The sequence below is a fragment of the Podarcis cretensis genome (genome assembly GCF_951804945.1).
Source record: "Podarcis cretensis genome assembly, chromosome: 3".
In the NCBI taxonomy this organism is placed as follows: Eukaryota; Metazoa; Chordata; class Lepidosauria; order Squamata; family Lacertidae; genus Podarcis; species Podarcis cretensis.
In genome coordinates this window covers 88,093,346-88,113,505 of record NC_137172.1, presented here as the reverse complement: position 1 = coordinate 88,113,505, position 20,160 = coordinate 88,093,346, and the positions used below count along the sequence as shown (strand labels likewise).

The following is a 20,160-nucleotide window of genomic DNA, read 5'->3' as shown; positions in this document are numbered from 1 at the left end:
TCTCTGAAGATTTCAGCATCAACAGCACTTCTGGGACCTCCCACAGCCCATCTGCGGTTCTCATCTTTGTGTTAAGGAATTGAAGTTCAAGGCAACAGAAAACTGAGCTGCACAACGGAATGCTTATCCACAGCAATGTGTTCTATATTATAGATAAATCAACATCAGTGCTACTTGCTGCAGGAAAACAGCAACAACAATGGACCGCCTGTTTTTCTTCGATATGCTCCAAAGACAATTTTGTCAGCATGAATTGATGGTGGTTATTTTTTATATAAAAAAAATTAAAATACTATCTTCAACAGGGTATTCTCATCCTTCCCCAGTCTTATTACTCTTTATAATAAGCTGTCAGCTAAATTCTGTGTTCTGCTAAGGAGCAGTCATAGGTAGTACCTTGTAGCATTCACTAAGGGTTGTTATTGTGAACTATGTCCCTGATGAAATTCTGCAAGGAAAGGAATGGAAGGCATTTTATGTCCTTTAGCTGTGGTGACTCACATTGCATAGATAGGCACCAGGCATTCTGATTTATATGCAAACTTGAATTTTAAGTACAAGGCAACTAACATCTATGTTTGAAAGTACCTTTTTTGGGGGGGGGGGTTACTATTAAATATGGTTGTTGCTTACCTTGCTTGTACATACATTCAAAAGAGATATTCATGGTGGGTTTTTTATTGCACTTCAGGGAAACGAGGGTATTCCTGGAAAACCTGGACCTCCTGGACCACCTGTAAGTGAAATATATGATACTGCCAATAGCTGGGGGTCCTAAGCATGTTTTTGCAGAAAAATGCTGTACCTCACTGATTCCTGAGACTTGAAGCAGCGTAACTGATTTATTGTGGCCTGAACCTCCATAGGAAAGGCTCTGTTTTCATGTTGATGCACCAGTTAGAATTTTGTGTATGTGTTTGTGCTTTGTTAGACACTAGAGTTTGTTATCCTTTCTTTTCTTCACTTTTTCAGGGTGTGCCGTACAATGAAGGAAATGGCATGAGCAGCCTATATAAACTACAGGTATTTTATGGTCTGTGGTCCTAGTATTCTGCAGTTGTAGTCACCTTGCATGGATTCAAATGCAGTGTTTCTCCCACTGTAGGGGGGTGCCAACGTTCCCACATACGCTGGTCCACCTGGGGCGCCTGTAAGTATTGCATTACTATAGTCTTTTATATGAATATAGTGTCTCAGTCCAGACCTGTGGGTACCTCCTCAGAAATAAGTCCCGCTGAATTCAACAGGACTTGCTCCCATGTAGGTGTGCACAAGATCGAAGCCTAAACTACATTTCAGAAGTTGCACACAAATGCTTCTTTCTTTCTTTTGAACAACAAGCCTGGTAAAAGGAAACTGGGATAATTCATTTTACTAGTATAGACATGGTTTCCTTTATGATTTCCCTTTGCATTTTGGAGCAGCAAGGTCAACTGAAATACCCTTCCAGGTATTCTCAGGTTTCCATCCGGTCAATGCCTAAGGTGGAGACTGCCTGTGGACCTTGAGTCCCAGCGTGGAAGAAAGGAAAGATACAAACGTAATACAATAAATAAATAATATTTATTTCTTTGTCTTTCAGGGCCCAAAAGGTGACACTGGAGCAGTGGTATGTAACTGGTTTAAATGTATCTTAAATATCTGATAGGATGGGTGTTCACTAATCCCCCCCCACCAGCCTAATTTCAAATTCATTTTCTAATTCAGAAGGGAAAAAAATATTAGTATTTATTAGAACTCTGCTACCTATTTCCTTTTGGTACAGCGAGACTTAAATTTGTTTACAGAATGAAACAATACTTACTATTTTTAATTACCACTTGTTGAGAGGTATTATGTGAGGAAATTGAATAGAGCTGGGGCTAGTGGATACATGATCCTCTTTAATGTGGTGTTTTTTGTTTTATTTTGTTTCGCTTTTTTTAACCTAATGCTACTTAACCTTGTTGCAATTCAGGTTAGATTTTACATCTGTAACTTGGAACCATAGCAACATTAAGTATACACCCCCAAACTTCTATCTAGTAACATTGGTGATTTAAGACTGTAGCACTGCTTATTTGGTAGAAATAAGAAATAGGAAGGATGTCTGATGCACAGAGAGGGGTACTTACCTAAAACAGAGTTTTCCACTCCCAGTGAAAGGTCAGCAGGTTACTTCCCTAGTTACTCCAGCTGCAGGATTCAGCTAAGGTTCTCATTCAAGTTTCCCTTTGTTTGGGAGCTAGGAATTTCTTTCCTTTTCAACACCTGTACTTTCGAGCTTGGCAAGTATGCGAACCTCCCAAAAGGTTGCTGCCTGCCTTCGACAACCATACTTTTTACTGAGGGATATGCTCACAGGGTTCTTAAAATAAGTGTGTTATCCATTTTCCCAGCTGGCAGCACATACCCTCAGAGGCTTAGCACTCACTGAGGTGGTAAACAAGCATTTTTCAGGATGCAGGGGAGGGCTTTCATAAATGAATATTCCATACAAAAGAAGAAGAAGAAGACTAGAGCCCTTTTCCTTGACAGGGAATTATTTGTATGGAAAAGCATTTACTCCTTGGAGCCTCTACCTGTAGTAGTACTGGCCAGACACTGATTTGCAGCCTCTGTGAGAAGTAGCTTTCTGTCATTGGATCGAAATCGGGTTTAAGAGCTGACCTTGATGAAGCACACTCATCAAATGATTCATCCATCCCTGACTAGGACTTTTAATCAAAACTGAAATGTTTATTCAGAAAATAAGCACAATCCGAATCAGGGAGCAATTTTTATTCTCAAGTCATTAGAACACTCAATAGGGTAAAAATTGCCACCTCCAAGTAAACAGCGTGGTTAGCAGCTTGTGAAATACTCTGAAATTGGATGCTTAACTTTATTTACTGAGGATGTAGAACTTTTCAGCAATAATCTTCTTCTTTACAAGGGAGAACCGGGTCCAATGGGACTGCCAGGATTAGAGGGACTTCCTGGAGAAAAGGTAGGATTTCAATAATTAAACCTGACCTGTTTCTTTTCACTATGTGTTTTCATGCATTTGTGATTGACACTGATCGCTGTTGAGAAGAAAGGGTAAGTAAAGGTCACAGAGCTAGGTGTCCTTGAGCTTTTGTTTTAATTAAATCAAATTTAATAGTCTCCAGACACAAAAAGCATAACATCCTTGAGCTTTAGATTATGGTTTGCGTGTGTGTTTCGTTTGTATTTCCATGGGGGGAAATCAGAGGCTACAATCTGTCTCAGTTCATATGTAATTCTAAGCCAAACAATCAGCTTATGGTTTATCTGGACTCTGGAGCAAGTCAACTACAAGTCTGTTTTTGGATGACAAATGAAGCCAACCCATGGCTTAACCCTGCATAGATTAATTGGCAGCAGGATGGCCAAAGTGAGATGACAGTACAGTGACCACAGTCTCCTCTCTGGGAATCCACATGTTCACGTGTTCATGCTAAGCTGTGGTTTGGCTTTGTGTTACATGCAAACTGGGTGAGTATTTACTGGGATTATTTGGCCTAGTACTCTTGAAACTCATTATGCCTTCTTGCCTCCCATAGTCTCTCATGCACCTGATCAAGTATATGGCCTTGAAATCAGATCATTATTTTATTTTAATTTTTAATTTCTTAGGGAGATCGCGGACCAGCAGGTCCTCCAGGAGTTCCAGGAGTACCTGTAAGTATAGTCCTAAAGATGCTGTCTTAATATTGAGAGAAATAACGTTAATTGTACATGGAATAGGTGGTAAAGTTTGCTAGAAAGTGGCATGTATGAATTGGCGCAAACAGAGGCCTCCATTGTTGGGGAAATAATGACTGCATTTGCATGTTTAATAAGCCAGGATATGCACAAACTGTGTGCACGCACACACAGTCCCGGTGCTTACACTTTGCTTTTCTTTTTGCACAAGTGGTGAAACAAGGCCACAATTGACCGTGCCTCCCAGTTACATGTGAATCAGGAATTATGATTAATGATTTGCAAACAAGCCAAATTCTTAAGGCCACTTTATGGCATTTCACCTCAACAAATAGAGTGCAACTGCTTTTCCACTAACATTTGCTCCCCAAGTCACTCCCCCTTCCTCACTGTAAAGCTCCATGTGTGTTTGGAATCCTGGTGGGGAGAGAGTGGTGTGCTGGAAAATTTGGTGAAAAGATACAGTAAATGGAGAAAGCGTTAAGCATTGTGATCACCCAACACTTCCACTTCAAATCCCACTCTCAAAGCTCCAAAGCAACCATCAGCCTTTCATTACATGTATCTGTGTATAGCATATAATTAGGCACTTTAGGATATTAACATTCTGTGACCTTTATCCTTCTTTCCCTTGATCCATTTCCTTCCTAAGAGCCCTTCTTTCTTTGTTACTCCTCTCTGCCATTGTTCCTCAAGTCCCTGCCTCCATCACCTGCACCCATCACCACTTTTCATTCTCACATCAATTAAACCTCAGCCCTTCTCTATGTCACAAGTCATACCAGTGTAGGGGAGCAGATCACTGGCAGCTGGGTGGTAACACACCCAGTTTTGTGCTTAATTATATTTGTCCCAGGGGTGACCTTCATAAACCAGCAATTGAAAAAAACACGATATAAGCTGCTTCTGAAAATATTAGAATTTGAGAGAAATCCATTTTAGGGTATGGGCTAATTCTTTCTTAGAAGCCAGGCCCTGTCCAGTTTTGAAAGGTAATGTAAACTGAGAGTTGGTGTGGTAGCGGTGGCTTGTTTGTTTTTAGATTTTGTAAAATGGCATCCTCCCCGACATTTCGTAAGGCGAAAATGTGCAGATGCGAGGTCATAGTGTTGCAAGTTTCTCTGACACTGCAAGCAGCTGCCAGCGAAGTGGAGGGTCAAATAACTGATACAGTGGTACCTCGGGTTACATACGCTTCAGGTTACATACACTTCAGGTTACAGACTCTGCTAACCCAAAAATAGTGCTTCAGGTTAAGAACTTTGCTTCAGGATGAAAACAGAAATCGTTCTCCGGCTGCGCGGCAGCAGCAGGAGGCCCCATTAGCTAAAGTGGTGCTTCAGGTTAAGAACAGTTTCAGGTTAAGTACGGACCTCCAGAACGAATTAAGTACTTAACCCGAGGTACCACTGTACAATTACCATAGGAGATGTTTTGGAGAAGCGAGAAGCATAAGACGCAGAGCTGTGGATTTAGCAGTGGCCGCACAGTGGCTACAATGTATAGTTGCAACCTAAGTCTCTAGAACTGGGGTAGGGAACCAAGGGCTGCATTCCCTTAGGGGCAAATATTCAGGGGCCACTTGCCAGTGGTAGCCAGGGTCATGGGCTAAAGTGGGTGCAGCAATATATTACTTATGTTTATAGGCTGCATTCTAGACATATAAAAACCAGAGGTTTCTACACTGACACCATCTCTATATCCTGAATCCAGTCAAGGACACATTCCAGACAGGCAAAATATCTTGCAGAGAGTGCCGAGTCAGGCAAAAGCACTTGAGTAAGGTGTGTGGCCTGGGGGAGAGTCCCAAGAACTGAATAGTGGTGCTGCATTTGGCCCCCAGGCTTGAGGTGCCCCACCCCTCCTCTAGAAATTCTTTTAGAAACCCTCAAAAAGCTTTAGTGTAGATAAAAGTAAATTCACTGACGTTTTGATTTGCGTATTCATGTTCCAATGGGAAAGAAATGCATGATTTGTTATTTAAACAAAGAAACAAAAAAAATCCTGCAGTCTCTGTTGAAAAAAGAGCCATTGAAGCTTTAGGATAATGAAGTAATTTTATGCAGATTAACTTATTACTCTTGGAAGAGCTCCCATGCAGTTCAGGAATTGCTTTTTAATTATGAAAGTGTATCATGATTTTTTAAAAAAGGCAGCCAGTAGTTTATACAATTTTCATTAAGTGCTTTTGTGAACCCATTCAGTTTACTGTCTAGTGAAGAACAACAGATACTAAATAGTTTAATTTTGGCAACCTCTCTAAAATAGTTAAATATCCTGAAAAAATAAGGTAATTTATCTACTCTGGCTAAGATTAAATTTATACACTGCCTCAGACATTAAAGATCAGTAGTGAAGCAGACCCTTAGGTTAACCACAAATGTTCATTCCTTATGGGTTTCCCAGTGGATATGTCCAATGTCTTGCTCTATAGTAGAAATATTGTTAAGCATTCTGACAAGGATGCTCACATCAGCCTTGTTATGCTTTTTAATAATCAAGTCCCATTAATACAAATATAGGTGCTACCCATTTGCACTTGACAACCTCCCTGTCTTGTTCCTTGTTGACTTCCGCCATGCAGATCACCTCACTAACTCCAGTGTCTTCTGCCTTTGGCATGTGACCAGACTTACTTCTCCAATTGGCATGTCCTCTCTCTCTCTCTGTTTTCTCTAAGAACTGCATTGTTTTGGAAATCTCTCTATTGTAGAATTCCTCTGCTCAAATCATCACCTGGTTGCTTTCAACATCTGCGTCTTGTTGCTTCTGTGGCCTCTCAGGCTGTTGAACACCTTTGGAGTAAACTCCCCATACATTGACAGCTGTCAAGGAGAAAGGGTCTTACTTAGTTTTCTCTCTGAATTACTAACCTTTCATGGAGTTCTTTCTTGATAGTACAGTGGTACCTCAAGTTAAGAACATAAGTCGTTCCGGAGGTCCGTTCTTAACCTGAAACTGTTCTTAACCTGAAGCAGCACTTTAGCTAATGGGGCCTCCTGCTGCCACCGCGCCGCCGGAGCACGATTTCTGTTCTCATCCTGAAGCAAAGTTCTTAACCCGAGGTACTATTTCTGGGTTAGCGGAGTCTGTAACCTAAAGCGTATGTAACTTGAAGCGTATGTAACCCGAGGTACCACTGTATAAAGTAGGGAATAGTAACCATCTTACAGTGTAGCAGCTGTTCTCAGCCGGAGTGATGAGACATCCAATATGCTGGATATATTAAGCACAAGTCCTGGAGCCCTGGGTGGTTCCTCCTTTCCCTGCCCACACAGGACAGCACTTTCTCTTCTGCTTTTCTTCTTCAATGCTCTTTTGTTCTTATTCTCTCTTTATTCCTTCTTGGATTAGCACAACACTTTTTCTCGTGTCTCATTCCCCCCCCCCTCTTCCTCAAAAATAAAATGACATTCAAGTCCCTGAGAGGACCAGTGACATCATAATGCTTCATTATGATGTGAAATGTCACCAGCACCTGCAGTCAGTATGTAGTCCTTTCCTTAAGTACCACTGATCTGAATTCTTCATTTTTCTCCTTTGACCCAAGTAGATGCTTTCAGGGTGGGAGGCTGTATTTGCCATCTGTCTCGAGCTTTGTCAGAACTCACAGGGTTGGCCCAAACATCTATCACGTGTTTCCCATGGTTGTTGGTAGATATAACTTGGCATATTGGGTATCTTATTCACCTCAGCTGGTAAGAGCATTCACAGTGAATGGCCAATCTTCCTTTTCATATTCTTAATAATATTTTTTTTCTTAATTTCCACAGGGAAAGCATGGTGCTCCAGGACCACCAGGGATCCCTGGTGAACCAGTAAGTGCACGTATCTTTGAGTGCTTCCTTGCAGTACACTGGCATGCTTGTTTCCTTCAGTTGTCAGAAATGTGTTATTCTTTTGTTACCTTTAGGGTGAAAGGGGCCCTGTTGGAGATATTGGCTTTCCTGGACCAGAAGGGCCAGCTGGAATACCAGTAAGTAATTCAGCATACTACATGCTAGTACAGAATTTCCCAAACTTGGGTCTCCAGCTGTTTTTGAACTACAGTTCCCATCATTCCTGACCATTGGTCCTGCTAGCTAGGTATGATGGGAGTTGTATTCCAAAACCACCATTTTCCTTTCAGTGTGTCTCCATCCCCGTGTTATTCAAACTTCTTCCATTGTTTAAAACAGCCACTTTTTTCTTTTCAGTGTTTCTCCCTTCTCACTGTACTCAAACTTTTTCTCCCTCTTCCATTCCTCAACTGCTTTATGTGTGAGAGACAAAGAATGTGGAGCCCTCAATATGCCATAGTTTAACCTAAGACGTTGTTTAACTGCCATTTTGCTTCATCCCTGCTTTATTCAAACTTCTGCCGATGTTTTAATCAACCACATTCCCCCCTCATTATCTCTCCCTTCTCACTCACATTCCAGTCATATACAAGATATGTATAGCTTATAAGAGACCAAATATATTTTGTAATAGAAAGATCATTATTATTTTTCCTAGGGCATCAATGGAAAGGATGGATTACCTGGCCCTCAGGTAGGAAAGCCATGGTTTGTTCAATCTGGGTTCTATGCAAATTGTAATTCTTCTGCTTTGGGCCACAGTGGAATATCAGTATCTCTCATAGCTAGAGCCTTGCATTCTTAAGACTGTCTTCCCTTTTCCAGGGTTTATTGGGTAAGCCTGGTGACAGAGGTCCCAAAGGAGAACGAGTAAGTTATATTTTTACATAGAGGTTTGGTTATTTGATTATCATCAATTTTGTCAAGAACAGGGTGGTGCAGCATTTCAAATATTAACAGCCTCTACTCTCAAATCATTAGCAGTATCTAGAATCATACTGTGGGTTCTTTGAATGTTAATAATTTGTAAGTATTTTGGACCGTTGATTAATTTGAAGGGTTAGATTACAAAGGTTTTAGTTTTGCTCCCACTCAATATTCTGTCATAACTATTTAAACTCTAAATATGAATACCTTGTAGATTCAATTAGTCCAAAATTGTATCACAAGTCATAGGAGTCCTTGAACCTGAAGTCTCAATTATAGTTAGTAGCAAAGATTAAGCCAGTGGAAATCAAACTGATTTAGAGGTCAAATTGATTGGCATAAAGGTTTTCAACCTTTGCCTGTGATACTTAATTTTCTCTCTGCCCTTTTCTCACCACGTCCATAGTTAGTTGCAAAATATGTACCATAATTTAAATGAGTCAAACATTTTATGAAATCATAATTCAGTACCACTTTTCAGGGGGCAAGTTGTCTTGCTTATTTTCCCCACCCCACTTTATGTTCTTCTAATGTATATTTGCTGTACAGTTTGTGCTTTCGATGCACAGTTGAAGACTATGGAGAGGAAAGAAACATTTGTGGCCTTCATAGGAATCCTTCATTACGGCTGCAATTCTGCACTCAGTGGGACTTACCGTACTTCAGAATAGGCATGCATATGATTGCACGGTAAATGTCCAAAAGTATACAGTGGTACCTCGGGTTACATATGCTTCAGGTTACATATGCTTCAGGTTACACACTCTGTTAACCCAGAAATAGTGCTTCAGGTTAAGAACTTTGCTTCAGGATAAGAACAGAAATTGGGCTCCGGCGGCGTGGCAGCAGCAGGAGGCCCCATTAGATAAAGTGGTGCTTCAGGTTAAGAACAGTTTGAGGTTAAGAACAGACCTCTGGAACGAATTAAGTACATAACCCGAGGTACCACTGTATTCACAAAGCTTTAGATTAACCCTTATAGCAGACTAGCAGTTCATTTTTAGGATGCAGTTCTTTACAACCAAAGAAAATGAACAAGCAGATACAGATATGAAAACCATTACTAACCATGATTAACCATTGTTAATCATTTGCCCCCACGGGAACTAAATAACCTAATCCTTTATCACCAAGGCTGTACATAACCCCTGAATAAGATGTTATTTTTTCAAACCTGAACCCCTGTACATTATGGGAATGTCCATACCGCATGTTTCCTTATTACAGTGGTACCTCAGGTTAAGTACTTAATTCGTTCCAGAAGTCTGTTCTTAACCTGAAACTGTTCTTAACCTGAAGCAACACTTTAGCTAATGGGGCCTCCTGCTGCTGCCGTGCCGCCAAAGCACGATTTCTGTTCTCATCCTGAAGCAAAGTTCTTAACCCGAGGTACTATTTCTGGGTTAGCGGAGTCTGTAACCTGAAGTGTATGTAACCTGAAGCATATGTAACCCGAGGTACCACTGTAGTTTGTTCCATATATATTCTTTACATCAGAGTTGGGAGACCTATAGCTCTCCAGATGATATGGGCTCCAACTACCAACCATCCACCCCACTCAGCATGGCCAGTGGTCAGGGATGAGATCAGCTGCAGGCTACCAATATCTGGTGGGCCACAGGTTTCCCCATCCCTGTATTTTCATGGTCTCCCTTCATCCCAGTTTCTCATTATTAAATTTCATTTGCTCTTCTGTTTCCTTTTCACTTTTATTTCCCTTTTTCATTTTGGGTGGGTGATCAGACATATAGCATTGGCCACAACCCATTGTTCCATGGACAGTTTTTATGGAACGAAAAAGGCCACCCATAAGTAACTGTCTAACATTTCGAGATTTATGTCCTGTACTGCGTGCCACAGTAAGATTCTTGAAACATGTGTATACTTCTATGCACCTCATTTCAAGTCTTTCTCATGCTATTATCATATTTTGCTCACTATTAGATTTCCCATTAGCTTACTGGGCATCACTGCAGGGAGGTTTTTGATTAGGCGTGGCACTGCGGAAGCCATTCCTTTTTTTCTTGTCTTCCTCAAAAGACCGTTCTGGTTTTGAAAACCAACACTTGCCTATGATCATCTCTGAATTATCTACTTTAACTTCCTACATGCATTCATTTTTATTTTTACAGAGCTCAAATGTTACAGCAAGAGTGGAAATAGTATTGGCATTTGCTTTTTCATGTAAAGTATCACAGCCTGCTATAAGGATCTTTGAGGGTTTTCTTTGCATATCATGTTGCAGTTGAATGTGATAGTTTTCAGCGCTCTTAACTCGGCAGTCAAGACAAGAAAGGGTCACATAGACAAAGGTGACAAAGCGTTGTCTCTGTTTTGCACAGGGGGATCAAGGCATACCCGGAGACAGAGGCCTGCAGGGCGAAAGAGGAAAGCCAGGCCTTCCAGGAGAGAAAGGGTCTGTAGGGCCCATGGGCCCCTCAGGGAACAAAGGGAATCCCGGATCGCCAGGGCATAAGGGCCCTCCAGGTTCACCAGGTGTCCCAGGCTTACCGGTAAGGTAATTGGCTCTTGAAGAGAATCACATGTTTCTAAGCCCAAGTAAATTCAGCTAATTTTATAGTTGTTGCAATATTCTCCGTTAAATTATAATGTTTACAAATGTTTGTATAGGCTACGACTATACGACCATTTTAGGCACATCCAATTGACACACAATCACTGATGCGCAGGTCCTTTTGGACCCGGAAGAGGGAAGAAGAAGGGTGGAAGGGAGCAGGGCTCTCTTATGCGTGCTCCGCTGCTGCTCACAGGGGCCAGGAATGGGACCCCCATGCAAAATGGAACGAGGAACAGAACCTCCCACTGCCTGTACTGTTCCAAAGCTCTTAATGGACACTGAAAAACAAAATTCAAAATTCTGTTTGCCTTATTTTGATTGGACAACACCTATCCTTACTTTTCTTTCCATGTATTTGCCAGGCTGACTCAGTTTCGTTTGAAGAAATGAAAAAATATATCAGACAAGAGGTCCTTAGAGTTTTTGAAGGTGAGGAAATGACGTATCAGAAAGCATGATGTGAAGAAAATGACTACAGTGGTAATATTTGCTTTCATCTGTGATTTATGTACCCATTGTACATAGCATTCGAAGGGGGGAGAGAATTCACTTGCACTTATACAAGTAGTTTAAGTGCACAGATTCTGATTAATTCGCACACTGTGTACACTAATGGCCTTTAGATTGCTACAAAATAATTGTTATTATTTCCACCTAAATGAGTAAATGTTTCAATTAGCAGTTTAATGAGGAAAGGCCGTGCCTTTGGTGGTGGTACATCTGCTTTGCATGCAGAAACTCCCTAGTTTAATCCATGGCCTCTCTAGGTGGGGCTGTGGGAAAATCCCTGCCTGAATGGAACCCCAGAGAGCTATTGCTGGTCAATCTGGACATAACTGAGCTAGAGGAACCATTGGCCTGACTCTGTAGAAGGCAGCTTCCTATGAATGTCAGACAACAAAGGGCATGAAAGAGCATCATAAGGCACTTAGTAGACCAGACCCCTATGATTGTATTTTACCTCCAGGGGCAAACAGCAGCAGTGAAGAAGACAATACAGAAGGGCAGATTACAATCTCTCTTCCCCAAACACCACTGTACCCAATTGAATTTCTGCCCCAACTCTGTGGCTGTTGTTAATGTCTTTAAACGTAACGTGATTCTAATCATGGATCTTCTTCTTCATGGCTAATTTGTCCCTGCAAAGGAAGATAGCACAGCCCCATATAGTTTATCCAGGGGTAGTTAACATGGTGGCCTCCAAAACTTAACCAACAGGGCCAGTGGTCAGGTATGGCCCAACATAGAGGGCACCATGTTGGCTAATTCTAATCTAGTGCTTTAAATGTTAGCACCAGAATCTTAAACCAGTGCTTTTTTCTGGGGGTACCCAGGGGTATGCAGGGTTGGGGAAGGAGAGGGTTCAGTCAGCGTCAGGACACAAGGACAGGAGATGGTGGAAGTTCTGTGATGGGATCTCTCGCCCCCCCCCCTTTTTTAAATGACAAACGCATCTGCATAGGTGTCGAACTTGGATCAAACCTTTGGTATTGGGGGAAGTAGGGAGCTTAAACTCTACTCCCTAACCATTTTCCTGGCTCTCTACTCCCTAACCTGGTTCTCTACTCCCTAACCATTTTCCTGGTTCATTTCCTGAAGCAGCTGTTTACCCCACTGCATATATTGTACATAACTGTATGAACAGCACCAGCAGTTTGGTTGTTCAGGAAACTGGAATACCGTATTGCTTTTGAAGTTGATGGATGTGTAATAATTTGAAGCACAGCCACTTTTAAAATATTTGGTAGAATGGAATGGCGATCCCTTGTTTTAAGTGTGCTCAGGCATCTAATGTAATTCATGCTTTTTGTTTGGTTTTTTATATATATAACTGAAGAGAGGATGGCTCAGTTTGTATCTCAGCTCAAATTGCCCGCTGCCATGCTTGCTTCCCAAACTCATGGGAAACCAGGTCTTCCAGGAAAAGATGGGCTACCTGGGCCACCCGGGGAACCTGGACCTCCAGGTAGGGCTTCCAAAACAAATGCCTTTCTATGTATTTTATTTAAAAATATATATCTTCAGAGTTGGGTGGACCTATATACATTTAGCTTCCTAATGATTAACTTTTAAATCCATACTACTGTTTTCCAGACTAGACCAATATATTAACATGTAGTAGGTGTGTGTTTTTGTATATTAAAAACTTCTAATCAATGCATAATAATCGTAATAACTTTTAACATTAGGATACTGATTCACACCTTTCCTAAACTTGCAGTACTCAGACCAAACCTAGTAATGAGAGCATCATCTCACAAATCAGTTATTTGAGCTATAGAGTCTGTAGTCCTGTGGCTCCAATCTGTAAAATTTGAAAAATTAACGTATAAGGGGGAAATCTAAAACTTGAACGTTACAATGAATCTTTCCTATTGCAAATCTAATTGTATTCACATTTTCATAATTAGATTTGCAACATATCTAGCATACATTCCTTGTCAGATTGTAAAAGACAGTGTGCATTGATTAACTGGGTGGGGGAAATCTGTGATTTATTTGTATTTGTTCAGCCTCATCCAGATGCCAGTGAATCAGACCTCCTCAGTATGTATCCTTGACACACACCCAATATTGCCAATTTAGATTTACAGGAAGAATAATTAGAACACATGCTGTAAAAATAAAAACGGGGGCGGGATAGTAAATAATGAACCATATATGAATATAGGTAGTTCTTAATTATTATCTTTTGTTAGTTTGGTCTGCTCTGGAGTCAGAGCAAGTCAGACTGGAGTGAAGAACATGAAAGCAAAGCTGAAGAAATGTGGAAACGCAAACCCTGTGAGAAGAATAAAGGCTATAGAGGCTGATAAGAGCAAATCCTTGACTGAAGGTTGAAAAGTGTGATGGGCTCAGAATGAGAAGAAGCAGGAGGAAAGGATCGAGGAGAGCCTTACAGGGGGACTTCCAGAGATTTTGTTTTTAACCACAAGTGGTTTGCTCATCATCTAAATATGCAAATTGTTGTAAATGGTCGACTTGAATGTCTCTGCTAAGATTGTTTTCATGAGGGTCACGCACAGTGGGTTGTTTTAAGATGTAACCGAGAAACAAACCAAGCTATAATGTGAAACTCCTTCACGTCGGTGTATTTGCCAAAGTGAAGACTTGGGGAACTACATTTCAGGGGGAAAATGTGTGGGGCAGTGTGGTGGTGGTGGGGAGAGATAAAGCTGCTTTTACCGCTTTAGTTGTAAGGAGATTATATGGTTGCTGCTTGTATATGACATACCCTCTTGTATGACATATGACACACCAAGAGCAATATGATTTTTAAAACATCAGAAGGAACCATGCATTTTGAATCGCAAATCATTATATATTATTAGAAGAAGATGCACCTATGTAATAAATATTTTACCATTTCATAATTCATTCAGAAATCTTTCCCTTGAACACCCAAGGCTAATCTATTCTTAATAAATCTCCCATAAAGGCGCCTTAAAGATTAACAATTTTATTGTGGAAGAAGCTTTGTGTATCTGACGGTGTGGTCTCTGGCCCATTAAAAAAAATGTATACCACAACAAACAAATAGTATTTAAGGTGCTACAAGTCTCTCTGTTGTGTTGTGTTTCCTGCACTATTCCTCGAATCAGATCAATGCAATACATAAACTCGATGTCTGATCTACACTGAGGGGAAAAGAGAGATTAATAAAAACACAACAGCAAATATATGTGCATAGAAAGAGCTGCTGTGATTGTCTCCCCTGCTGCCCTGGTTTGCTCCAGCCTTCCACAGCCAGTAATAAAACATGACATATAAAGTATTAAACAGACAAAATGCTTCTATAGATTTCTGTTTCTTGCCAACCTAAGAGAGGCAGGGTTAGGCTTCAAAGGATAATATATACAGCATATATTCATACTTTGCCCAGAAATCAAAGTGTTAAATGTGCTTAACTTTGTCTGAATTATCCCCTTATTTTTTAATATGTAAATACTACGTGTGCATGCTGAATATTCTAGATCTAAAAGAGAGAGCTGCTTTAAATCTCATGGTAGTTACTATTCACATGCAGACTTGGGTTTCTACTGTTGGAACACACATCAGGTTACACTGGGTGGGGAGAAACACCTGCACCCAGAACCAGGGGCGTGCTCATTTGTAGTATGGGCAGCACAGTGCTAGCTCCCAACCTTCAATTCCTGGCATCTTCAAGTAGGGCTGGGAATTTCCTCTGTCCGTAACCCTAGAGAGGGTCTGCTAGTTAGTGTAGACTGCTCAGTAAAAGGCAGCTTTTCTTGTTCTTTTTATGTACATGGAAACACCCTAAAAACAACACCAACAGGCTTAATCTAAGCCTGTGCTCACTAGGGTTTACCCCCCCCCCTCATATGGAGCAGTAACAAAATAACTTTGATCATGTGTAGAATTCCATCATTTCATAACCACTATCAGTTCCCGTAGACCTGAGAACAGGGTTTTCGTGGCAAAAGGAATTATCTGCCATATGTGGAAGATTTGGCCTCAGTGCCTATTTCCTTATAATTAATTATTATTGTTATTATTATTATTTAATTAAATTTGCATACCACCCTTTATCCGAAGGTCACAAGATAAAAATGCAAAATGCGTAATAAAAAGTAAAAGCAGAAAAACCAAACCAATAGCCCTGCTCCCATGAACACATTTAAAAGGCCATATAATGTTTAATCAGCCACAGGCCTGGTTATAGAGAAACAATTTAGACAATGAACAGAATTAAAACCATTTAAAATGGTGCCATACACTGTTACTATTTTGCCTTTATAATAAAGCAATAAACATAGAAACGGAGTTATTGTGGTTGCGGGGTATGCAAGAGAATGTTTTGTGGGGTTTTGCTTCTGGGAAAGTTCAAGTCGTACTGATTGCAAAGGGTCAGTGGGTCAAAACTAGATAAAAAATACTTAAGGAAAATGTCTAAAGCAGTATTAGTTCCACCAAAATATGCCTTTAGCTCCCCCCTCCCAGATTCAGGCTCCTTTCTCTTTCACTCTCCCCAAAGCCAAAACATACCAGCCATCAAGCAACTACTAAACTATATGACTGCTTTGAGGGAAGTTATTTTGCACATACAGAGATAAAGCAGGAAACTTTATATGTCCATTTGCTATTTACTGGGATAAAAGTTAGTATAAAGAAAATTCTTTTGTTCATTGATCAAATATCTATGTATGTCAGGTAACACTGGATCATAAGGGAAACTGTCTAAAAATGCCCCCCCCCCCACTATATGGCTTTTGGATTAATGAGAAGGTTCTGAGCTAGCTTCACACAGAACATAAATATAAAAATATATTTCAAAAGATTTGCACGCTCATAGATTATTCCCCCCCCCCAAAAAAAAGAGTTGTTAAGGTGCCTTGGAGCATGAAAGAGCATGTAGCTTGCTCTCTGGATGGTTATAATCAAGGGGGGGGGGTTTCAGCCAGAAACCACCAGAACTCAGTTCTGGCACCTCTCAGGTGAGGGCCATTGCCATTCTGAGAGAATGAGGGAAACATTCTTCATGCATTCTGGGACCTCTTTTTCCTAGAAAAATAGCTGTAGTTACAATTATATAGTTTTATGTGGTTTGGATTAACATTTAGGGAAGGTATGAGGTAGAGTAGGGTCCTGTGTCAATTGAGCCTCTGAATCTAATTATCAACAAGAATCCGTAAGAGAACGATGTATTATTAAACTACCCAAAGGTGAACAGTGTGCTGAACACCTAAAGAGGGTTCTGTTTTCAAAAATCTTCACAGTCCAATACATTCATACCTTGGTTTGCGAACGCATTGCGAGTCAAATGTTTTGGCTCCCGAACACCACAAACCTGGAAGTGAGTTTTTCAGTTGGTGAACGTTCTTTGGAACCCGAATGTCCAACACGGCTTCTGCAGCTTCCGATTGGCTGCAGGAGCTTCCTGCAGCTAATCGGAAGCCACGCCTTGGTTTCTGAACGTTTTGGGAGTTGGATGGACTTCTGGAATGGATTCCGTTCGATTTCTGAGGTACCACTGTACATTTTTCTCTTTAACAACATTGTAGAGCAACAGGTGTGTGTTCTCAATGGCATAATATAGAAATGGACGTAAATGGAAATGCTCTTTAATGCCATTAATTGAACTTTGTTTTCTACTCAGAGCATTAAAGAGATTTCTAGAGGTTTCTAGAAGTTTCCGCAGGCATTTCCTCAATTTCAGTGGCTCGCCCCACCCCAGACTTCCACAGCCATGGGTACAGCTGTTCTCGTGGGCATGACTGATAAACACTCGAGTTTGTGCAAGTGGGCATGTATACACAGCCACTTTGAGATAAGCACTGCTTGTTTATCTGAACAAGTCCTTTGCAGTGCAATCCTATACACAATTACTCAGATGTAAGCACATCTCCCAAGTAATATTAGGCTGTATGAAATCACAGCCTAATTCTCTTCTAAACTTCCAGTATGCTCTCATGTGCTGAGAGATTACAGTAATGTGATATGTTTTTTTAAAAAAAATAATACATTTTTACTGTAAATGTTGACATTAAACATTGCAAATTTCTGATTATACTTACTGCAGCATTATAACTAGTTGGTGTAGGTGCTAAATCAACATCTTTGTTATATAGCCAAATGAAAAAAATGGATAGGGCCTCTGTGTCTTTAATAAAAACTTGTTGAAATTCCCTCTTGTGTAGAACTATTGAAAGTGCAGGAGCCCAGTCTTCTGACCAGCCTGTTAAGAACCTTGTTTCATAGCTGTAAATCATTATGCTCTAAAGCGAACTTAAAATCTCACTCAGGTAGACTGTGAAGTTAAACTCCAGAAGTTTAATCATTAGTAAAATATACCTCATGTAAAATCTACTGTACTGCTAGAGATCTGTTTTTGGATTGTTCTTTAATGGTGGTGTTATTACATATCTAAATGTTTTTTCTCACTGTTTTGATTCTGTAAAATAAAGAAGTTTAGAAAGTTGTTCATGAAATGTTTTATTAAATGTGCAGTTATTTTTGTTACTCAGCGGTGTACAAAAGCATTGGTTTATATGTAACTGAGCTTTGTTTTACACCATTCATAACCTTAAAATGTGAGCAGATAGTTGTGTTATTAGCTTTCTTTCATTACTTGAATGTACACAGAACTTCTCAGCCTGTATTGATTCCTTGTGATGCATTTTCATTCTGTACATGTTATTCCAAGTAGGAATTTTGAAGGCGATTTATTATTAATATTGTTTATTTCTTTATGGATGGTGCATGTAGAGATTCTATGGATAAATGTGCAGCAGGATTGCCCTCTTTGTTTTAATGTATAGCTCAACAGAGCTTTTTTATCATATAAAAATGCTACTTATTGTAAGACTAAAGAAAACCGAGGTGGTGTAACAATTGGGAAATGCAACAGATACCCCGATTATGGTGTGAAAGAGTAGGAATTAAAACAAAATTTACCACATTTCTGGCAAATATATTTATATAAAAAATAATAATGGTAACTGAAGGTCCACAGTATTTTGTACAGCTCTACCCCAAAGGACACAGATTTCACAACTAACATACGAAGATAATGGGTGGAGTTCAACTAACTTTTACTCGGAGTAAAATTAGTAGACCTAACTTAGTCATGTTCCTTGATTTAAATGTGTCTGCTCTGAGTAGGCCTAACCTTGAATTCCACCCATTGTTTTTATTGCATTTTTAATTTTAAAAGGTTTTGTTTTCAGTTCCAGTGCCTGCTTATTTGTCTGTTAATATTGGTCCATTCTGTGGTGCCATGCATGCTACCCTCGCATGTTACGTGTTCTCCCAAATACGTGCTTTAGTCATCTTTTGAGTTGTTTTGAGGGACATTGGAGCGTTGTGGTAGGTGAACAAAAATACCATGTTTTTGTGCTTTAAAATCAAAGGCAATTGCAGCAATTATATCATAATCAACTTGTTGAACAAGAAGTATTTATGTGTTTTGTGATACGTTTCTACCATTAGATCTCGGAGATATTTAAAGTAGATCTAATTTATCCTTCTGTTTCCTGAGTTTAGCCCCTTAGGTGGCATATAGAACAACTCCAAGGCTAGTCTGTAAGCTTTCTGGGGCCCATTACTGTTGAGGTAACATTAGTTAAACTCATATTGATCCACACTCATGTTCTTCTAATGGCCTCTATCCAGAAACTCTAAAAAGTAGATGTCCTACCTGGCAATGGAAACTCTGGTTGGTAGACATGTGCCTCAAATGTTCTCTCTTGTCAGGAACATGGGGTTCCTCCTTGCTGATAGCTATAACATTCAGAAATAGCCAATGTCGTGCCCTCCAGATAATGTAGTGTTCGCCAGCTGGTATGGTCACACTTGAGGAATGATGGCAGCTGTAGTCCAACCACATTTGGAGGGTTCCACATTTGGCTACTCCTATTCTACATCATTGCAACTGTGTCTGCTGGCTGCCATTTGCTTGCTCAGCTGCTTCTTCCCTGGGGAAAAGCCAAAAGAAGTCTAAATAATAATCAGCCTTTTCAGACCCAGGACCCAATTTCAGCCCAAACATGCATGCAACGGGTCATCAAGAGTGGCGAGCTCTTTCTCTCTTGTTAAAAGGCTGAAGTTTTGGGGATGCCATTTCATTCTTTTAGTAGTACCACTTTCCACATGGGTCCTCTACATCACATAGAAGGTCTCTATGCTAGCTCCAAGCATAACATTTTAAACGAAGACCCACTTGGTAAGCAAGACTGCATGTTGCACATCTTCATGAGAAAAAGCTATGTGTTTTTCAGCAACCTCCCCAGAATGGCTGTAACTATAATACTTACCAGTTTCTAGTGACGCATGGCCTGGCCCAGCACGCAAAGCAGGGATTTGAACATAGGAGTCCTATGTTCAAAGCAAGCATGAATCCCTCCCATTCCTCTTACAGTAGCTCCCTTTCCCCCAAACCTCTTTCCCCTTTTTATTTCAAAGTAAGTTAAAAGTTTGATGGTGCCTAATTTTCAGGTTTACGATTCCTACTGTAATACTTTGTGAAATCCATTATGTTTCTTGTGCGCCACACTTGCTATGGATGTATGCAATTCTCTGTCAACTCCCGGTCAAAATTTATTATCAGGTTTGTTTAAAAGTGTTAAGAGAGAAAAATAAGTCATTTTGATGCCTGCTGTCATCCTCAGT

General features: G+C 40.3%; 1 protein-coding gene across 6 annotated transcripts in view; it reads left to right on the top strand.

Annotated features, from left to right (window-relative positions):
- Positions 1-20,160, top strand: part of COL19A1 (collagen type XIX alpha 1 chain) — a 193,897-nt gene that overhangs the window by 172,461 nt on the left and 1,276 nt on the right. For 5 of the 6 annotated variants that reach the window (XM_079970398.1, XM_079970399.1, XM_079970397.1 and 2 more), the window contains 13 exons: positions 692-736; positions 973-1,023; positions 1,106-1,150; positions 1,583-1,609; positions 2,915-2,968; positions 3,619-3,663; positions 7,461-7,505; positions 7,601-7,663; positions 8,185-8,220; positions 8,352-8,396; positions 10,796-10,966; positions 11,394-11,460; positions 12,869-12,997. In XM_079970398.1, coding sequence (XP_079826524.1) covers positions 692-736; positions 973-1,023; positions 1,106-1,150; positions 1,583-1,609; positions 2,915-2,968; positions 3,619-3,663; positions 7,461-7,505; positions 7,601-7,663; positions 8,185-8,220; positions 8,352-8,396; positions 10,796-10,966; positions 11,394-11,460; positions 12,869-12,997 — 823 coding nt within the window. Of the gene's footprint in view, positions 1-691; positions 737-972; positions 1,024-1,105; positions 1,151-1,582; positions 1,610-2,914; positions 2,969-3,618; positions 3,664-7,460; positions 7,506-7,600; positions 7,664-8,184; positions 8,221-8,351; positions 8,397-10,795; positions 10,967-11,393; positions 11,461-12,868; positions 12,998-13,730; positions 14,019-20,160 lie in introns of those variants that run through there. The other variant, XM_079970401.1, reaches the window with a different exon arrangement.